General features: G+C 48.2%; 1 protein-coding gene across 1 annotated transcript; it reads right to left on the bottom strand.

Annotated features, from left to right (window-relative positions):
- Positions 1-1,164: 1,164 nt before the first annotated feature.
- SALL4 (spalt like transcription factor 4) lies at positions 1,165-16,532 on the bottom strand. Its single transcript, XM_052787310.1, has 4 exons — positions 16,322-16,532; positions 5,399-7,933; positions 4,436-4,743; positions 1,165-3,322 (listed from the first exon to the last, which is right to left on the bottom strand). The coding sequence occupies exons 1-4, from the start codon at positions 16,389-16,391 to the stop codon at positions 2,900-2,902; spliced, it is 3,336 nt and encodes a 1,111-aa protein (XP_052643270.1). The 5' UTR covers positions 16,392-16,532; the 3' UTR covers positions 1,165-2,899.
- Positions 16,533-18,038: the final 1,506 nt, after the last annotated feature.

Below are 18,038 nucleotides of genomic sequence, written 5' to 3'. Positions count from 1 at the left end.
TAGTCCTGCACAGGCAGCACATCCTGCATGGCGTGCCCAGCACCACGAGCGTAAGGAACCAGCTGGAAATCCAGCCCAAAGTTTGAAGGGACAGCAGCAGCTCTGGCAGCGAGTCCACCCAGGCACCCAGAGCAACGCTGCTCTCAAAGCAGGTTGTAAGCTCAGTAGCTGAGAACAGTATCCACACTAGCACGAATGTATAGTTTATTTTTACTTATCGCCAGAGACCTCTCACTATACTCCTCATCCATTATGGTTCAGGTTATAGTCCCTCGGTTTCCCTGAGCAGAGAAGGGTCATGTCTTCTCTCGCACCAAATATTTTGCCTCCTGGAACTATAGCGCTGTTTTAAAACAACTGCATGCTCTGTGTAGACCAGGTAAGTGGTGTATGCTTTCTCCCTTCCCGCACATCCCCCATGTGTTGTTGCCTTTCCTTCTGCTCCTATGTTTATTTTGCCCACCTTCCTGGATCACCTCACACCTGGTCCTGCCCTCCCCACCCCTTCTTTTTTCATTCCTCCAGAGCTTGTGGTAGAGCCTAGAGAGCAAGCATTTCTGTCTTTTTTTTCCCCACTCCCAAGCATGAGCCTTGTGCAAGGGGCACCATGATCAGGCAGCACCAATGTTGGAAGGGCGCACCTTAAGGGTACACTGGTTCTGCATTGTTTTCCTCCACTGTTACCTCCCAAGCACAAAATACATTTGCTAGTTCAGGTTGTGAGTATCAGAATCTCAACACTTTTCCATTATATCAGGGCTGTTTTCAGAACTCTCTTTTCCTGTGCTCTTTAGGGGAAGTTAGTTATCGTTTTTCCACGCAGCCAGCATCTTCAGGCACTGGCAATTTGATAAACTTAGTATTCCTTCCCCTTTCTAGGGTGATCACAGTACAGGAATTACTGCATGTATTACTGCCATTCTATTCTAGTGTGGGAATCAACATCCCTGGCAAGTATCAATCCCTATATCAAACCCCAACTGTTCCCAAGAAACTGATCTAGAGACTCCTCCACTGCTACCTAGTTTCTGTTGTTTTAAGTAACAAACTAAAGCACAACCCTAGATCACAGATTTAAAAAGTCACTGGAGTGAGACAGGATGCTGCCTATTGAACTTGCTCTTCTGGAGACAAATGCTTTGCCAGAAAAATGTAAGCACTAAGTGTGAAAAAGCCATCCCAAAATTTATTCTCAAAATGTCAACAGAAACGCATCAGTAGATACTCAAAACTACAGAGTTCTTAAAAGTTATACATTCACAATGCAGAAACTTGACAATTGGGATGCCTTTTGCATGGTCTATGTAACAATATCCATTTTACAGTGTAAACAGGTACTGGTATGTTCTTACTTACAAGTCCAGCAGGAAAGGCACAACTCGGCATACAGAGATCATAAGCAAGAATCAGGTGCAACAACATTACACAAACTTTTGGTAATCTGCATTTTTGGGGCCTTCCACAACGGAGACTGGACTTGAAGATTTCCTGCAGTCAACAACTAGACTTCCTTCTGTCGTTCAGTCCTTCCATACCAAACGCTCACCTTCCAATCTGGTTTGGATCCCATTACACATACAGTTCCAGCAGACATTAGAGGAATAGTGAAAGGTCAGTCCAGTAAGTCTTCAGGTGCTTCCACTAATACATCAGGTTTTGGTTTCAGATAGTGCATGGAAGCATCTGCTTGAATCTCAGTTCATTACAGTGGTCATTAATAGAAAAATAGACACTACAACTACAAAAGGAAAAAAATGAGGTAGATAACTTAGAATCCAGATGACTATCCCAGCAACCTTCATACAAAACACATGGATCATTAATTACCATTTTGGTAGAATGCAAGTTCACAGACCACCAAGAAACTTAATGACCAGAGTAGGAATGCCATCTAAAAACCCACAAAACATTTAACCTAAGCATGAATACTTCATATTTAAATACAGGTTTACACAGACTGATTTTCTAAATTACCCAAATGAAAAAAATAAAAATAAAAAAGTCTCTTGCCAAGGAAACCAGTTCCCATGCTTAATTGCAACAGTCACCTGAGATTCCTTGCAGAGCTTTTAGACCTGACTTCCCAAGGCAAGTCTTCCCTTTCAAGAGAGAGAAAAAAAAAAAAAAGTATATACATACCCACCCATGCTTGTTTAGGGCTCTCAGTATTGAAATAAAACATCTAGGAAAAACTGCACATCTTTGGAAGTAGGAGTTTGGCACTATACTTGAAGGACTGTCCTAGTAGTAGTATTAAATAAGCAGCAGCCAACAATACAGAAAATTAATTCCTTAGGAGCAGTGATTAAAGAAAAACAGCAACTTTCTTTTCATAGAACTTCTGAGGCAAAAAAGGAATAAAAAAAATTTTTTTTGTAGTTTTGATAGCCATTATAGGAAAAAGTACATTCAGAAACCACACAGAGCCAAAAATCCAAACAGAAAAACTATTTCTAAGAGGGTGGCAGACATTCTAGCATATTTACCCGCATTAATAGTTTTCATTTCTCATCAGTAAATAGAAGCTTTTCCATCAACAGTAGGTTGTTTCCACTCTATTCAACCCCCCCAAGTATTTCACTCTAAACAAAGAGGTAAATATTCTAACCTTTGGAACTTCAAGTTGTAGAAACTTCTGTAAGGCTGTACACATTAAAGTCACACGTAAGAACTACTTTGCAAGACCCGCATCTTTCCAAATAGAAGGAAATCCTATTCTTTATTATTTACTATTTGCAAAGCAATATCATGATTGTACTCTGGGCAACTCTTACAAAGACAACCATAAAATCATTTGCACATCAATAGGAAAATAGGAGGCTGAAGTGGAATCTCTTAAAAATATATGTTTGTGTATATATATATTTGTTCTTTTTGTACGTCAACTTCACTAGAGTTTTTAGCTAACAGCAATTTTGTTCTCCTCCATGAAGTGAGGGAACTGGTGTTTTGGCACATTGTCTGCAGCAGCACCACTGGCCTTCTCCGTATCAGAACCAGTCCCAGACTGGGTCCCGTCTATTTTGGAGACTGTAGCAGTATTTATTGCCGAACCACCCCCAATGGTGACTGGAAGGGTAGGTAAGCCACCGCTCTGGATCACCGAGATCTCGTTAGTCTTCATTGCTATGCCATTGCTGAGTACCGCTGCATACTGATTCCATACTGTGGGGTCAATGCTCACTGAAGGAGGCATTATATCCTTTGGGAACATTTCAGATACCTTCTTGGGATCATTCCCCAGCAGAGCCATGGGGTTATCAATTGAAAGCCGCCTTCCCCGCCTGGCAGAGTTATTCCACATGTGAGTTCCTACATGGACCTTCCAGAGGGGAAAAAAGTAAAGAGAATCATTAATACTGCAGTTCTTTTATTGTATACCCAAGTTCTACTTTGCTTACAGCCAAGCTGCTCAAAAGAAGTCACGTATGGTCCATTTGCATTCAGGTAAGTATTTAAGCTGGCTAGTTCTTGTCTGTTCTCTTCCTGGCATGTGTAAGATACAGTCATTCTACTGCCAGACATCACCATGGCTCTCTAGAGTTTACTGCTGAAGTGCTTGTAGGACTGTGTTTTTACACTTACTGTAAGTGGTGTTGGCAAAGATGCCCCTCTCCCCCGCCAAAAAATAAAAGCCGTATTATTTGCTGTGAACAGACTACATTAAAAAACATTAGTTAATGCAAAAAAAAAAAACCCAAACCACCAACCTCACCAAGGAATTTGGAAGAGAGGTTACACCCAAGCTAAAGTCTTCCACACCACAAACATATTGCTAGTGCTTCCAGCAAGTGACTGTTCACAAACTGCAGAGTATTTTCTCTCCCCATCAGCACTTGCGCAACAGGGCTGAAGAGCCTGAAAAGGTTCTCATGGGAAGCGAGAAGCCTCTGTGTGAGTGAGGGAGCTGCGAGTCCCTTACATGGCAAATGAATTAATCTGACAATAAGGATAGACTTGGAGCACTTCTTCAGCAAGTGCTTAAACACAATCCCCAAGCTTTGTGCCATCTCAGGATTATCCTCTCAGTTTTATCCCTCCTCACCCTGCATGGTGTTTCAAGCAGGGCAGTGTAATGCATGTATTCTGTAAGCATCATTTTGTAGCATTCAGTCTATGAAATGTTTGTGTCTTGACACATCCAAATCCAAATGAAAATAAAGCAATCTGCTTAGTAAGGGCTAAGCCTTCCCCACCATCCAAAAAGGAAAGTCAAGGACAGTAGCAAAGACTTCTGCAGGTGACCTCAGTGCACTGTTTAGCAAGTTGTGTGAAGAAACTCAGGAAGGAGAGACAAAAGTCAAAGGTAACCATTTGAGGAACTAAAAGAAAATCAAAGTTGTCCCCAAAGGTGGGGCAAATATTAGCAATAGTCTTTCCCTCTTTGGTATGACTTTGCCAGACAAAGGGGATCATAACATAAGAGACGACTTACCTTCAGATTGCCTTTTGTTGTAAAGGCTCTCCCACAGATGGTGCAGGCAAATGGCTTTTCACCAGTATGGGTCCGTTCATGAATCTGAAGGGCGCTGGCAGAGGAGAAGTTCTTCCCACATGTAGTGCAGATATGCTGTTTGGCGGGACGGCAGAATTTCGGTCGTGGCACGAGGAGAGGGGCAACACCAGGGGAGAGAGCTGGTGGGCCAATGAAATGGCTAGTGCTAATGGGACGCTCACTGGGCATCTCCATTTTTATGAGGGCTGGTGGGGCTCTAACAAAAGCAGCTGGAATACTACTTCGACCTGGAAAGAAAGCACAGATAAAATTTATCGCAACCTCCTTCTGCTTCCAAGCTTAAGTCTGGCTAAGATACCAGAGGCCCTGTCTTTGGAGCTGCACGTACCTGAAGAGCATGCCTGCAAAGCCCTCCAAAGACACCTGGTAGGGCTGCTATTACACTTGCTAGGATGCTCTGAAAGAAATCAGTTCATCCCTATTTTTGTTGGCGAGCTTAGGAGTTAGAAAGTCTCACTTTCAGGTCAAATTGAGATCAACATGAGCATCAATGCTAAAGAGCTCAAAAACCCCACAGAAGATTCCAGAGTTTTAATGTCACATTCTTGGGTTAAGCAGTTTTCCATGAAACACAAACATGGATCTTCAGAGAGCTACAGGGAGGTACCAGGTGAGCCCATGAAAGATAGTAAGTGCACAGCCTCTATTTATTTTAAGGACCTCTATGCTACCCCTTGCAGGAGATGACAGCACTTAGGTCTTTGAATTTTGAGTCTGACTGAGGCAGGAAAACTTCACAGGGCATATGCTCCTATCCTAATAGAGGAGAAGGAAGAGGGGAAAGCTGAGGAGGTTCTGACTCCTGTTGGTCATTTTAGAGATGGATTTCCTCCAGTCCTGCTACTCCACCCCAAGTTACCACCAGCATTTCACATTACTCACCATATTCTCCATTTGCAAAGTGTAACCCAGGTTCTTCTTTAATGACCTTTCGACCAATATTGCCGTAAGTTAAATCCAAAGCACCGACGACCCCTTCCATTTCTGCAGAATTGTTCTCAGGACCCTCCAATTTATTTCCTGTGCCTGTATCTTCTTGATTGTTGAAGCTAGGTGACTTTGACCTTACGCTCTCAGCTTGACTGTTGGCTGGGGACAGAGCCTGGAGCGATGCAGACTCAGAGGCAGCAGGACTCCTGCCGTTCTGATAATCTGGATCTCCTGCCACAGAAGACGAATCGTTTGTCATGCCATCACTTTCTGCTGAGCCATTGTCACTAGACTTCAAGCTGCTTTGCCGCTGCAGGTTCAAAGCAGAGTTGACGATCTTCATTTGATTCTCCAGTGCTGCAATACCAGAGAAGGCGGCTGCCGTGGCTGGCGATTCTGATTGTGCATCGTACGGAGTAGGAGGTTTTGAAGAACTCCTAGGGCCATCCTGAGAGTCCAGGTCCTCTTCTATCTCAATGCTTTCCACAGTCTCGTCTGGGCGACTGATGTCTCCGTTCTTCTCAGCCACAGTAGGATCCACATCAGTATTGTCACAGGTGTTTTCTGGCATTGGTGTATTGGGTATTTGTCCCCCCATATGCATGCGGATATGCTGCTGCAACACAACTGCATTTGTAAACTTCTTCTGGCAAATAGGACACGAATGTTGCATCTTCAAAGGAGTATTGGCCCGGTGGACACCATAATGAGTTTTAAGGTTCCCTTTAGTGGAGAAGGCACGGCCACAGATCTTACACTTGAATGGCCTCTCTCCAGTGTGAGTACGATAATGCATTTTGAGCGAACTCTGGCAGCTCAGCACTCTGTGACAGATCAGGCACTCGTTGGGGTCAGCAGTGGATTTGTCGATATTTTCGACCAGTTGCTGAAGCTTTGAAGTTTCTGAGCCTTGCTCGTTTGACCCACTTACATGGAAGATGCTCACGCTGCAGGTAGCTTGCGGTGAACTCAAGCTCTGCTCTGTTCCCAATTCATGACCGACCACCCCTGATGAGGAAGAGCCACCCTCACTTTCTGGAGAAGGCCTTGACTGCAGGTCACTTGAGAATGTACCGGGCAGAGACTCCTTAATACCTGCTAGGTTGGAGACGGTCTGAGGTGCACTGGTGGCCACAGAGGTAGGCAGAGTTGTTAGGAGAGGTTTGCTATCCACAATTAGGTTAGACTCATCCAGTGGCACAGACATGCCATACGGGATTCCAGTGCTAGTGGGAACATTGTCCAGGTGCTCAGGAACCGGGTACGGATTCATCTTTATGTGGGGGTATTTCTCTTTGTGACGCTGAAAATGCACTTTAAGGTTTCCTTTGGTTGTAAAGCGGTTACCACAAATGTTACACTTGTAGGGTCTTTCACCGGTGTGGGAACGGAGGTGAATCTGCAGGGCACTGTCATTGCCAAAGACCTTGCCGCAGAATTTACACTTGTGTTTGAAGAACGGCTCTTCCGCATTCGGTTTGCTTTCAGACACGCTAATGTTGGGGGGTTTTCCCTTCCCCTTCTTTGAGGAATCTATTACAGAAGAAACAGCCGAAAGCGGATTTTGGAAGATGACGGAGTTGGAGGACTGAGGTAGCAAAGGATTCGGGAACCGAGAAATGGAGCCGGGGAGGCTTCTGCTTGCCTCTGGCTTCAAGGGGAAGGAGGAGGAAAGCCCAGCAGCCAGCGAGCTGGCGGCCGCAACGCCAGTGTTAGAATGAGGTAGTTTTCCTTGCTTCAAGGATTCCAGTGATAGGCTCTGGCTTCCAGCTTTTTGTCCGATTAAAGCAACAGCAGCCGACAGCTGCTGAGACATGTGAGCGCCCAGAGCTTTTAGTGGATCAGTAGCAGCTGCTATAGAAGGATGCAGGGCATGGGGAGCCATCATGGCAATCTGAATGCGAATTTGCTCCGTCAACTGAATTTGCTGGAGTTGCTGCTGCTGCAAACACACGAGCTGCTCCAGGATCATGGGGATAGCATTAAAACTGGCTGCTGAAGAAGAGATGGCATCGGAGGTCCGCTGGTTCACAGCCACTTTAGTGCCGCGTATCGTCTGCAAAGTCACATTAGTGTTTGGTACTTTGGATTTTGGTAGATAGCTTAGCCCAGGAGCCACAGGCGTGACGGGGGGTTCTATTTTAAGGTACATTCCTCCTACCGATTCAGCATCCATTTTTCCTTCTCTCTTTTCCATAGAGCCAGGGCAGCCCTTTGCCTGAATGTCCTTGCGTGTCCTGCCATCCATTCGATCACTTGGAAAGCTCCCTAGAGAAGCTTCAGAGAAGCTTTCCGGGGGTACTGTTCCCTCACTGTCATTCATGATTAGAACAGGTGGATTTTTAGTGCAATTTTTCTTATGCTCAAGGAATTCAGAGAGATCAAAGAATTCTGCACAGCATTTCTCACAGATTTTAGTTTCCTCCGTGCGGCACCTTTTGGAACTCATTTCACCATCTCCGTCACCTTGGACGTCTTGTGGACTCCCTTAAAATAAAAGAAAGTCACATTATTAATAGCTAGATTTAGACTGAGTATTTCCTATTCTTAAGATCACCCACTTCACCTGAATTGCAAGTTAAAGATAAAGACACTGGAATCAAGCTTGCAGATAGGTCTGAAGTCCTGCTCTTTGTTTTGGTGCCAATTCATTTGCAGCCCCAAAGAAATCTGCATTTCAGTTCTGTTTTCCATAAATATAAAAGCAATCTCACACAAGGCTCAATGGAAGGAGGTTTATCGCAAATCCCTTTACACAGGTAAAAAGGGAACAGTGCAGCAAGGCAGCTAGCACCTGCAAAACAAAACAGCTTAAAAGGAACACGACCCAAGAAGACAGAAAAAGCATCATAACGCTGAGCAAAACATCACATAAGCTTATTTTTTGTTTCTATTTCAGTTTATAATTCTCTGTTAAACGTCCCTCAGAAATTCATGTAAGATTGTTAACACAGGAACTTCACAGCAGCTCTTAATTGTACACTGATCTATTAAACAACATTCACTCCGCCATTATGGAAGTAATTACTACCGAAGAGGGCTGACAAAAGCAAAAGTAAGTCCAATATTAGCTTTTAAATACTTCAAAAGCACGCTCACATAAAAACCCAACCTCTAAAAAGCCACAGTAGTAAAGAAAAGATTAACTTACAGAACCCCACACAGAGGTATGAGCCTACATTGATACCGATGATAGATTATTAGACAGTGAAGCAACAAGTCCTCCTTGCAAAACACGCAAAGTCATTGCAGACCTGCTCGGGACACCCTGTTTAGCTGCATCCGCAACGCACCCGCTTTTCGGGAGGGGGAGGGAAAGCAAAGCTGGTCTGCAAGTCCACTCCTGCCCTTCCTCCACCAGTGCCCCACAGATTAGACTGAGCATAATTTGCACGCGGACAAAAAAAAATATCATTCAGGGAAGTGTCAGAACGGGAAGAGAGGTTAAGAGAGATTCTAAACCAAAACAGGATGTTTTTGCTCAGTCTAGCCATCCTTCAAACAACAAACTTGTGCCCAGCTCGAGGTGGGCAAGCATTCGGGGCACGGGAGGCAGGAGTGTTTAGGAGGTAAAACTTGAGGGTCTCACAGCTGAGAGGGAAGCGGGAAGGACTGCAGATGTATTACAGCCCCCATCCGGTGAAACATCCTGTAATTCACATTAATTGGTCCAATTTTGATGGGTGCCAAGGGTGCAGTAACCAAGTACTTCACCTCCCGCACACCCAGCAGGGCACACTGAAGACCTCACCCACAACGGAGAATTTCTATTACGAGATCTCTTCTATTCAGGTCTTGTATCTCCAGTAATTCACCTTGGGGCTCAGCTCCGGTTCCATCTTACTAGCCCACACCATTTTACAAGGGGAACTGAAGAGTCTGCAAGCACAGGAGCTATTTGTGGCTTTCATTTTAAAAGTGTAACTGAACCACACATCTGATACATGTGTATATCCTGTACATGGCAGGGTGCAGGGGAAGCATGTCCAAGCAACAACTCAAGTAGCATGTTGACTTACTGTTTCGGGGTAGCATGAAATCCCTCTGTAAGGGAGGATATTGCAGACCTTGACATTTGTTAGGTTAACAAGGGTATTATATGTATATTCAAACTTCAAACTTCATCTGTTTAATGTTGAGTGTCAGAAAGTGCACATTAAATTTTTTTCTTAAAAACCGACTAGATCAATTAAAAACCACAAGTATCAGAGGCCTGTTGTGCTATAGTCTGCAGAGCAATAAATCCCCATCTATATGTATGCAATTCTGTTAATCACGTTCACTTCAGGGTTACAAGTCCTTGAACAGGGAGGAAAGGTGTCCTCAGCACAACTATGATCAAAACTGTTTGCATCCCTCATATCTAAACAGGGAGAATTAAATACTTTCCCTGCCCCCCGTAGCCCAAACAACTTCCACAAGTGAAGGAATCGAGTGAAAGCATAGTTTTAGCATACATTTCCCAGCCCAAATATCATTAAATCGGTGCCTCTAAAGTTGATTTAACTCTATGGAAAAATATACAGAGATATCTAGTCTGCAGACACGTACAAGTAGTACACGATTCAGAACCTGGTCAACAAATAGGGTCAACTGAGGTCAAGAATGGATGTTTTTGAACTCATCTTTGCAAAAGTCTGAGCAGATATAATGGGAAAGAAAGCACTGGTGTTGAAAAAAAAAAAAGACAAGAAGCCTCCGTAACTACTCTGTAGGCTGACTCAAGGTCTTTACTTGACTGCTTCCCTACCTATTTCCATCCATCCAGCAGGTATTTCACAGAATAAGCTAAAACATCAAAACCTCTTTTCCAAATCCTTTAGCATTTAGGGCTTTAACAGTCTAATCTCCCAGGCCCGACTATACAGTTTGCCCACATTCCAAAATAACCTTTGGTTTTACTTTAGAAAGCACAAAGCTCGCTCTTCCAGTCTCTCCTCCGTAAGCACATGCATTTCACGCTACAGTTTGCACCTCCGCAGTGCCCATGGAAAATGTTACAAGTGGAGTAGAAACGCCTGCATGAAAGACTGTTGTTGCCCACCCCCAAGGAGATATTCAAGGATAACTATGTCTAGACAAGTCCTCAAACTTTAACTGCTTCAAAGCATACGATCATTTATCTCCCTTCCACTGATAGTTCCTTCAATTTTTTTCCACTGATAGGACCGCACTAAATTCAAAGCCCCCCTTTACCAAACTCCAGCACAGCCCATGCTCATAATTCTGAGGAGCTCCAGAGGTAACTTTTCTGGTCCTAAGCACCAGTTGCCACCTCAGAGGAAGGGACTCCAGTAAACTGAAGGCACCTGTGTTCCACAGCAGCAGGCAGGTTAGCAGCCCTGCCCCTGCCTGCTCTCACTGCCACTGTCACACATCTTAGTTTCTAGTTCCTCTGTCTGACAGTAAGGCACTAGCTCAGAACTCCAAATAAATTTCAATTCCCAGCTTGTACCGACTTGCTTCATGACAAGTAGGGAAGAGTTATGCCTTGTTTTCCCTTCTACCTTAGAAAGAGTGCAATAGCTTTCTCTATCTCAAAAAGGTTTGTTTTTTTTTTAAGATACAGTCAGTAGAAGCAGGATGCTTGGTTATTGTGTAGTAGCTGGAATAATAAAGGAGCAATTTACTGTTTCTTTAAAAAACCCCAAGAGCTTCTCTGAAACTCTTCATCTTGATTTCTAGCTACATCCTCTCCCCAGCCTCGAAGGAGCACCAAGCGCCTGCAATCAGAGCACCTCATTTACCCCAACCCCCGTGCTGCCCTGCCCTGCCCTCCCCCCCGCAGCAGTTATCACTGACATGAACTTAACGGTCTGAAATCGTGGGGTTTCTCTGCAAAGAAACCTCCCCGTGCAGCCAGCTCTGTCCACATACTGTACGAGGATTTACCGAGGAGCGGAGAACCCTGTCACAACAATCGCTTGTGCACTTCATTTAACCCTCTCCAAAGGCTTCCCAGGGATAGGACTTCTACTGTTTTTTTTATCTCCCCACCCCCGAATTTCAGGAATGTTATCTCTCAGCATCTAGTTATCCAATAAGTTAGAAGAATGCAGTAAACCCAGCAGGGGGGTTAGATTGAATCACTGGCAAATGGATGGAAAAAATCCACTATTGTGTAGGACAAGGCGGTCATCGACAAGGAAGGCTGATAAAATCCACACAGCTCGAATTAATTTTTTTTTTTTTTTTTTTAAGGGAACCAGTAAAAGAGTGAAATAAGTCTGGTTTGATGGGATTTCAAAAAGGGCGCTGCTGGTCTACCACTCATCTGAGCAATGTGACTTTTTTTTTTTTTCCAACTGTGATAAAATTATATTTCACTTGAATTGGGAGGAAATGGCCAGAGCTCAAGCTCCCCCCCGCCTCCCCCCCCCCCAAGAGTTTAATACCTTTGGTGAGCTTACTTTTTCCACAGACTACATTTGATCAACTATTTTTACTTTAACATTAACATAACCATGCACTTCCCCCAGTTAAAATTAACTCATGAAGGATTAGCAAGTATCCACTCCAGCCCTAGATGTGAAAACCCCTGCCATCAGCTCCCTGTTGCTCTCAGGCATCGTGCTCCCCCCCCCCCTTTTTTTTTTTTTCCCCTGTTCCCAGCTGAAGAGCTAGGACTTCCACACACCTTAAACTGTCCAAAATTTCCCTTCTTCTCCCACTATAAAACACCATTTAAAGCATTTACTTTAACTGTAACTATGACAAAACCACTTCCTTGAGTAAGCAAAATACACAACTGATTACTTACAGAAATATTCCAAAGGCCTTGATGTTTTCTACACTGAGTTTATCAGCAGCATTTTTCTACCCAAGAACGAGCCAGAAACGTGTTACACCTAACAATTAGGATTTCACGTGCTTTCAGGTTCTCTCGCAAGGCTTTTAATTTTTTAATTTTTTTTAATCTACCTACTGATTGACCCTTTTGTTTACCCACCTATTCAAGAAAAATATTCGGCCAAGGGCAGAATAAGCTATCATCGACAAACGCTTCTGAGGAGGAAAAAAAAAAAAAAAAAAAGCGTTCAAACACGCAGCAAAAGTTACCATCAGAGGCATTGGCTTCAAACGGAGGGCATGGCGCTGCCTGCAGGCCCCCGCAGCCCCGCTCCCCGCACCCTCCCAAGCCCTTTGAAAGGGCTTTTTTTTTTTTTTTTTTTTTTTTTAAACAAAACCAAATCCGTGTTTCTGGCTGCCCCTTCCTAAAACGCCTAGCGAGTTACCTGCCGAGGCGCACGCCCGCAGCCGTTAGCCCCCGCCCGTCCCGGCGCCGCTCGGCAGGGGCCGGTCGGTGGAGGGCACTCACGCCCTGCGCTGCCCGCCCCGGCCCCGGCCCCGGGGCTCTGCCCGGCCCGGGAACTGGCCGCCCCCGGGCGGTGCTGCCAGGCGGGGCCGCCGCAGGGAGCAGGACCGGGGCTGGCCCCGCTCAGCCTCCCCCCCCCCCGCCACCTCCAGCATCCACCTGAGCTAAACGGCAGCCCGGACGTTACCCATCCCAATGGCTTTTTTTAAAGCGACGGGTGTTTCTCCAGCCTGCTGCGAGATAAAGCGATAACAACGACCAAAAAGCAGCAGCTTCTCCCCCCCGGCAGCAGCGGCCACCAGCCCTACCTGCTCGGCGCCGGTGCCTCCGCGGCGGCCGGTCCTCCCACCCCCGGACCACACTTAACACTAGTACAGTGTTTAAGACCGAGCTAAACGGCACAAACCCCGCTGCCAAGGTCAATTGCATGAGAGTCCTAATTGTAAGCCTGACATCAACTTACCACCCACAGCAAGCAGGAGGAGGCAAAGGTTAGAGCAGCAGCTCTGTCAAAACGTCACATGCCGCCGAGCCCAGCAAAAGGGCTCCGTCACTACAACCAATATAATGTTTCACTTACGTAAAAGGAAAAACAAGCCAGGCGTCGCCCCCCCCTCCTCCCCTGCCCGCCCCCCCCCCCCGGGGCTCCCAGGCACCCTCACCCTTCGCATCGGTGCAACCCCCCGACTGCGCAGCCCATGGCACGGCGGGGGGATGCTACCCCACCCCGCTGCTCCCGGCCGGCCTTCCCCAGCGACAGAAGCTTCGGGCAACCGAAAATAAAACATAAACCAAAAGAAAACCACCGCAAAACTTGCCTTTCCTCGTTAAACACCCCCCTCTCCGCTTCTGCAGGGCTCAAAGCGCGAACCGGGGATTTAACTGAAGGAAATCTCCCGATTTGACCCCGAGAAAAAGTTGCAGTTTGATACTGTATTTTTAGGAATGAATCAGATTTTTAATGGCAGTAATCCGGCACAATGGGCATTTTCAACCCCTTTGTGAAAATGCTAATTTTCGGTATGTAGTAGTAGTCTCCAGTGACCACCTGCTGATTTTTTGACCTGTTAATTGATCACCAGGTTAGCAGAACCATTTCTTAACACGCTGCATTGTTCACAGAGGTGGGTCCCAAATCGCTTTGCAAAAAAAGGAACGCTTGCAAAAGAGGAGATAAGGGCTTGATTTTATTATTACGATTACGTATATACTCGATAACGTCCCAGACAAATCCCTGCGGTATTTCGACTTTGTTATGCAGCTTCATCACTTGTTATTTACGGGCACACCTGGAGCGGGGAGGATCGAGACCATTTTGGCCATTTGCGGATGGTAAGAGCCAGCGGAGCCGCAGCCACGCTTTTTAGTTCTGAAAACAGAAACGGAGATCACGCAGGACGGCGTTTCGGTGCGGGGACCTGCACCGGCCGCCGCCTCCGGGCGGACCCCGCCGTTACCCCCGGGCCGCAGCGGAGGGTCCCGGCGGAGCGCGGCCGCGGGGCGGCGCACGGCAGCACCGGCCCCCCCCCCGGCATCCCGCATCCCCCCCCCCCCCCCCGGCCCCGCCAGAGCCCCACGACCCCCAAAAGACGGCCCCATCCGAGGCGGCAGGAGAAGCCCCCCCCACCCCCGACGGGGCGAGAGCTTCGCCAGTTCCCCTCCCCGGCCTGTGCAATCGCTGCCCCGGCTCCCGGAGGGATTTCCAGGCAGGGTTTTGTTGTTAAGAGAGGGGGGAAGAAAAAAAAAAAAAAGCCCCAACAACAACAACAAAAAAGCAGCTGGCCATTGCCCCGGAGAGCACGGTGTGTAGCGATCCTCCCCTCCCTGCACACCTCCCCCGCCCCAAGCGGGCCGCATCAGGAGTTATTAACCCTTTTGTTTCAGCGCAGACCCGGAGGTGGCTTTGCAGCAGTGGGCAGAGATTTACATGTGGAAACATCACCTCCATCCCCCAACCTAACCATATGCACAAAGGAAAACAGTCATGCATTAAACATGGGATTTATTGCCTTCTGGCCAGCTTGCTGTTTCTTAAGTCACCATTAACCGGACCCAACAATTGCACATTTCGACTCAAAGAAGAGAGGGGGGAGGAGGCAAAAATTAAGAGCCCGAACCTCCTGAGGGCTGGGAATAAGCAGCTCCTGTAACGTGCATTGGTACTGTTCAGTTTTAGGGATGGACCCCCCCCCCAAAACCCGTCCCTTAAGAAGGCAGAGAACCCCAAGAAAGTTCTTAGGGGACACATAGAGGGGTCTGGGCACAACGACCGCAACAACTCCTAACAAACGCAGCCCGGCTCAGCTCACTACCAGCCTCCCCTTCCCCACCCGGGACGTGCCCTCCTCCCCGCTTCACTCTAGTTTCGGAGCAGGACGGGCACCGCGGGAGCTTCCCCAGGTTCCGAGGGCGTTCGTAGCGGGGGGAGAGCCCGCACCGGAGCCCAGGGAACCCGCAGCCCGGCTGCCGACAGCCCCTGCGGGAAGATGCCGCTCCGTCGAGGAAAACCGGGCACGCTCCGGCCGCCCCGACCCTTCCCCGCTCCCGTGGGGGACACCGGCAAAGCGAGTGTCCCCCGCACGCCCACCCCCACCGGGAGCTCTGGGCTAATTTGAGCGCAAATTCATACTTTCCTCTCCCCTCAACGAGGCAAAGGGCTGCGAGCTCCCCTAAAAGGAGGGACGGCGATTTGCGGGAGCGAAATCCCCCCACACCGCCCAAATACAAAGCGCTCACGCACACCCCACATTAGCTCACCGGAGTTATTTTAGGAAGTCGGAAATCAAAGATGGCTGGAGGTCAAGCTACAAAAGGTCCAGGGCGATTGTGATCTCCAACAAAAATAGTCCGAGAGGGGTTTTTTTCCTCGTTTTTTTTTTTTTAAGCCCCACAAAAATCCTCATGTAACTACCGAGAAAGTGTTAAACAGATCGAGGGAACCACACTCCAGCCGTTTCCTACCCCTGCGAAGATTGTTCGCAATTCCTTCCTCTCCCCCCCCCCCCCCGTTCGCCCCCCCCCCCGCAATCCCCTCCGCCTTAGGGAAGCTTTGGGGTTCACCTCCCATGAGGCTGCACCCCCAGGGCAGCGGGGCCGGCGCAGCCCCGCGCCCCCCACGCGGAGGCCCACGCAGGTTCCGCGGGACTCGGGGGTGCGATGGGGGGGGGTGCGAGGCATAGGGGGGCCGCCAGCCGGGCAGGGCGAGGCACCCCTCGGGCAGCACCGCGCTCCCGGAGTGGCCCAAAGCCGAGCCCCCCCCCCGCCCCCCCGGGAAATACCGAGGGGCCGGTGCCCCGCTCAGCCCCGCGGAACAACACCGCGCTAGGGCTCCGCAGGGGCGCGGGGATTTAAATGCCCCCCCAAACCCTGCGGGGAGCTGGGGGGTCGGGTTCCTCGCACAGCCCGTGGAGGGGGGGGGAAGGGAAGGGAAAGGGGGGGTGGGTAAAGCACGAGGTTGGAAAAAGCCCCCCGGCAAGCGCCCCTCGCCGCCCCGGCCGCCGCCTCCGCGCATCGGAAAAGTTGGGACCCGCCGCGGCTCCGCGCCCTCCTTTGCGCCTTACCACTTGCAGCATCTGGGGGCTGCTCCTCGGAGTTGATGTGCTGGGGCTTCGCCTGCTTCCGTCGCGACATGGTGCACCAGCATCGGGAGCAAAATAGTAGCAATTATTTTCCTCTTCACAACAAATTCCTAGAGTTGGGAAATTACCCCCATTGGGCGGAATGCGCATGTCAGAGTAATTATGATTATCAATAATGCATTGCGATTTATCATGGGTCCCTGACAGCTGATTGGCCTGAGTCCAAGGGCTCACAGATTATTCAAATAAGGTCCATTGATCAGGGCGCAGCGGGGCACGCTGGGCGATGTAGTCCCTGACCGGCCCGGCCCGCCCGGGCGGGCGACAAAGGCGTGAGCCCCGCCGGGGGCCGGGGCCGCCCCCGGGCAGCCCTCCCCGGGCAGCGGGGAGGGGGGGGGGGCAGGAGCCGGGAGCCAGCTTTGAGAGTAAACACACAAGCCGGCAGCCCGACTTCCAGGCTGGCGAGGGACAATACCTTTGTTATCTCACCTGCGCTTTTTATATTGTGCTTGAAAGACTTTTTTTTTTCTTTTTTTTTTTTTTTCTTTTTTCCCTCCCTAAAGCAAGCAGAAGCCCGGGACAATGCTAATTCTTCCCTTTGTCGTTAGATAAGGTGGAAAAGGAAAAAGCACTGATTGTCCGAACGGACGAGCCCGGGGTCTCCTGGTGTTGTGGACAAGTTAAGGGGCTTTAAAAGCGGATCCAGACGGCGCGTAATTATGCTTGGCGTTGGTTCATTTGTTTAAAGACGTCTTTTAAGTCTCACTTTCTGGGAAGCCGACAAAATTGAGCCCGTAGTAGTTTTAACAGCAAATAAAAACGTTAGATATGTAAGAGGTTCATGTGAAAAACTCGCAGCAAGTGAAAAAACAGCACTTTGAAAGTGTTTTCCTGTACTATGTTGACTGTGTAAGCACATAGTGGAATCATTTTCATTTTTACTCCCCTCTCCTGCTGTTGGGTGCCATGTGAAAACGCACCACATCTAAATCCTCCCCCACGAGCCCCAGCCGGGTGGCCCCCGGCGTTTGGTGGCACACTGGGGGGAGAGCCCATGGGGCTCTAGATGTGGTCGCAGGACCCAGCTCAGCTAAGGCTCGGATTGACTTTGCTGTAAAGCCCCGGAGGGTTACAGAGCAGAGTCACCTCCACCCCCTCCGATCCCCACTGAAGCGATGTGAGGATCCTTGAATATATGGAGGTGCGGACTGCAAAATCTTTGCGGGATACACGATTGCTTTTTGTTTTCATGTGGAACACCCCCTGCCCCCAGGGCTATCTATGAAAAACGAAATGGTTTGCTAGAAGACGTTGGAGAGATTGATTTGGCGAAGAGATGATGTGGCTGATTTGGGGGAGCAGGGCATGGGGTAAGGGTTCAGAAGATCTAGGTTCAGCCAAAGTCGGACTCAATATGCACTTGTCATTGCATTCATCAGCAAACAATTTCCCAGGGTCCGTGCCTCAGTTTCCCACGTGAACTGAAGATGATACATCCCTAGCTGCAAAGCTGCTGTGAACATAAACATCCATTCGAGATTAGGGAGGGGTTCAGAAGTGTGATGTAGAGTGGAAAACCCAAATCTTACTAGACAGCAGGAAGGTGGAGGGAGGAACCGATGGTACCTAATGAGGCCACGCAATTGCCACAGAATGTTGCACAACACCGTGGTTTCATTTTACCGGTTACTTTACTGGC

This window comes from Harpia harpyja, chromosome 1, assembly GCF_026419915.1.
Source record: "Harpia harpyja isolate bHarHar1 chromosome 1, bHarHar1 primary haplotype, whole genome shotgun sequence".
In the NCBI taxonomy this organism is placed as follows: Eukaryota; Metazoa; Chordata; class Aves; order Accipitriformes; family Accipitridae; genus Harpia; species Harpia harpyja.
This window is presented reverse-complemented; position numbering and strand designations above follow the sequence as displayed.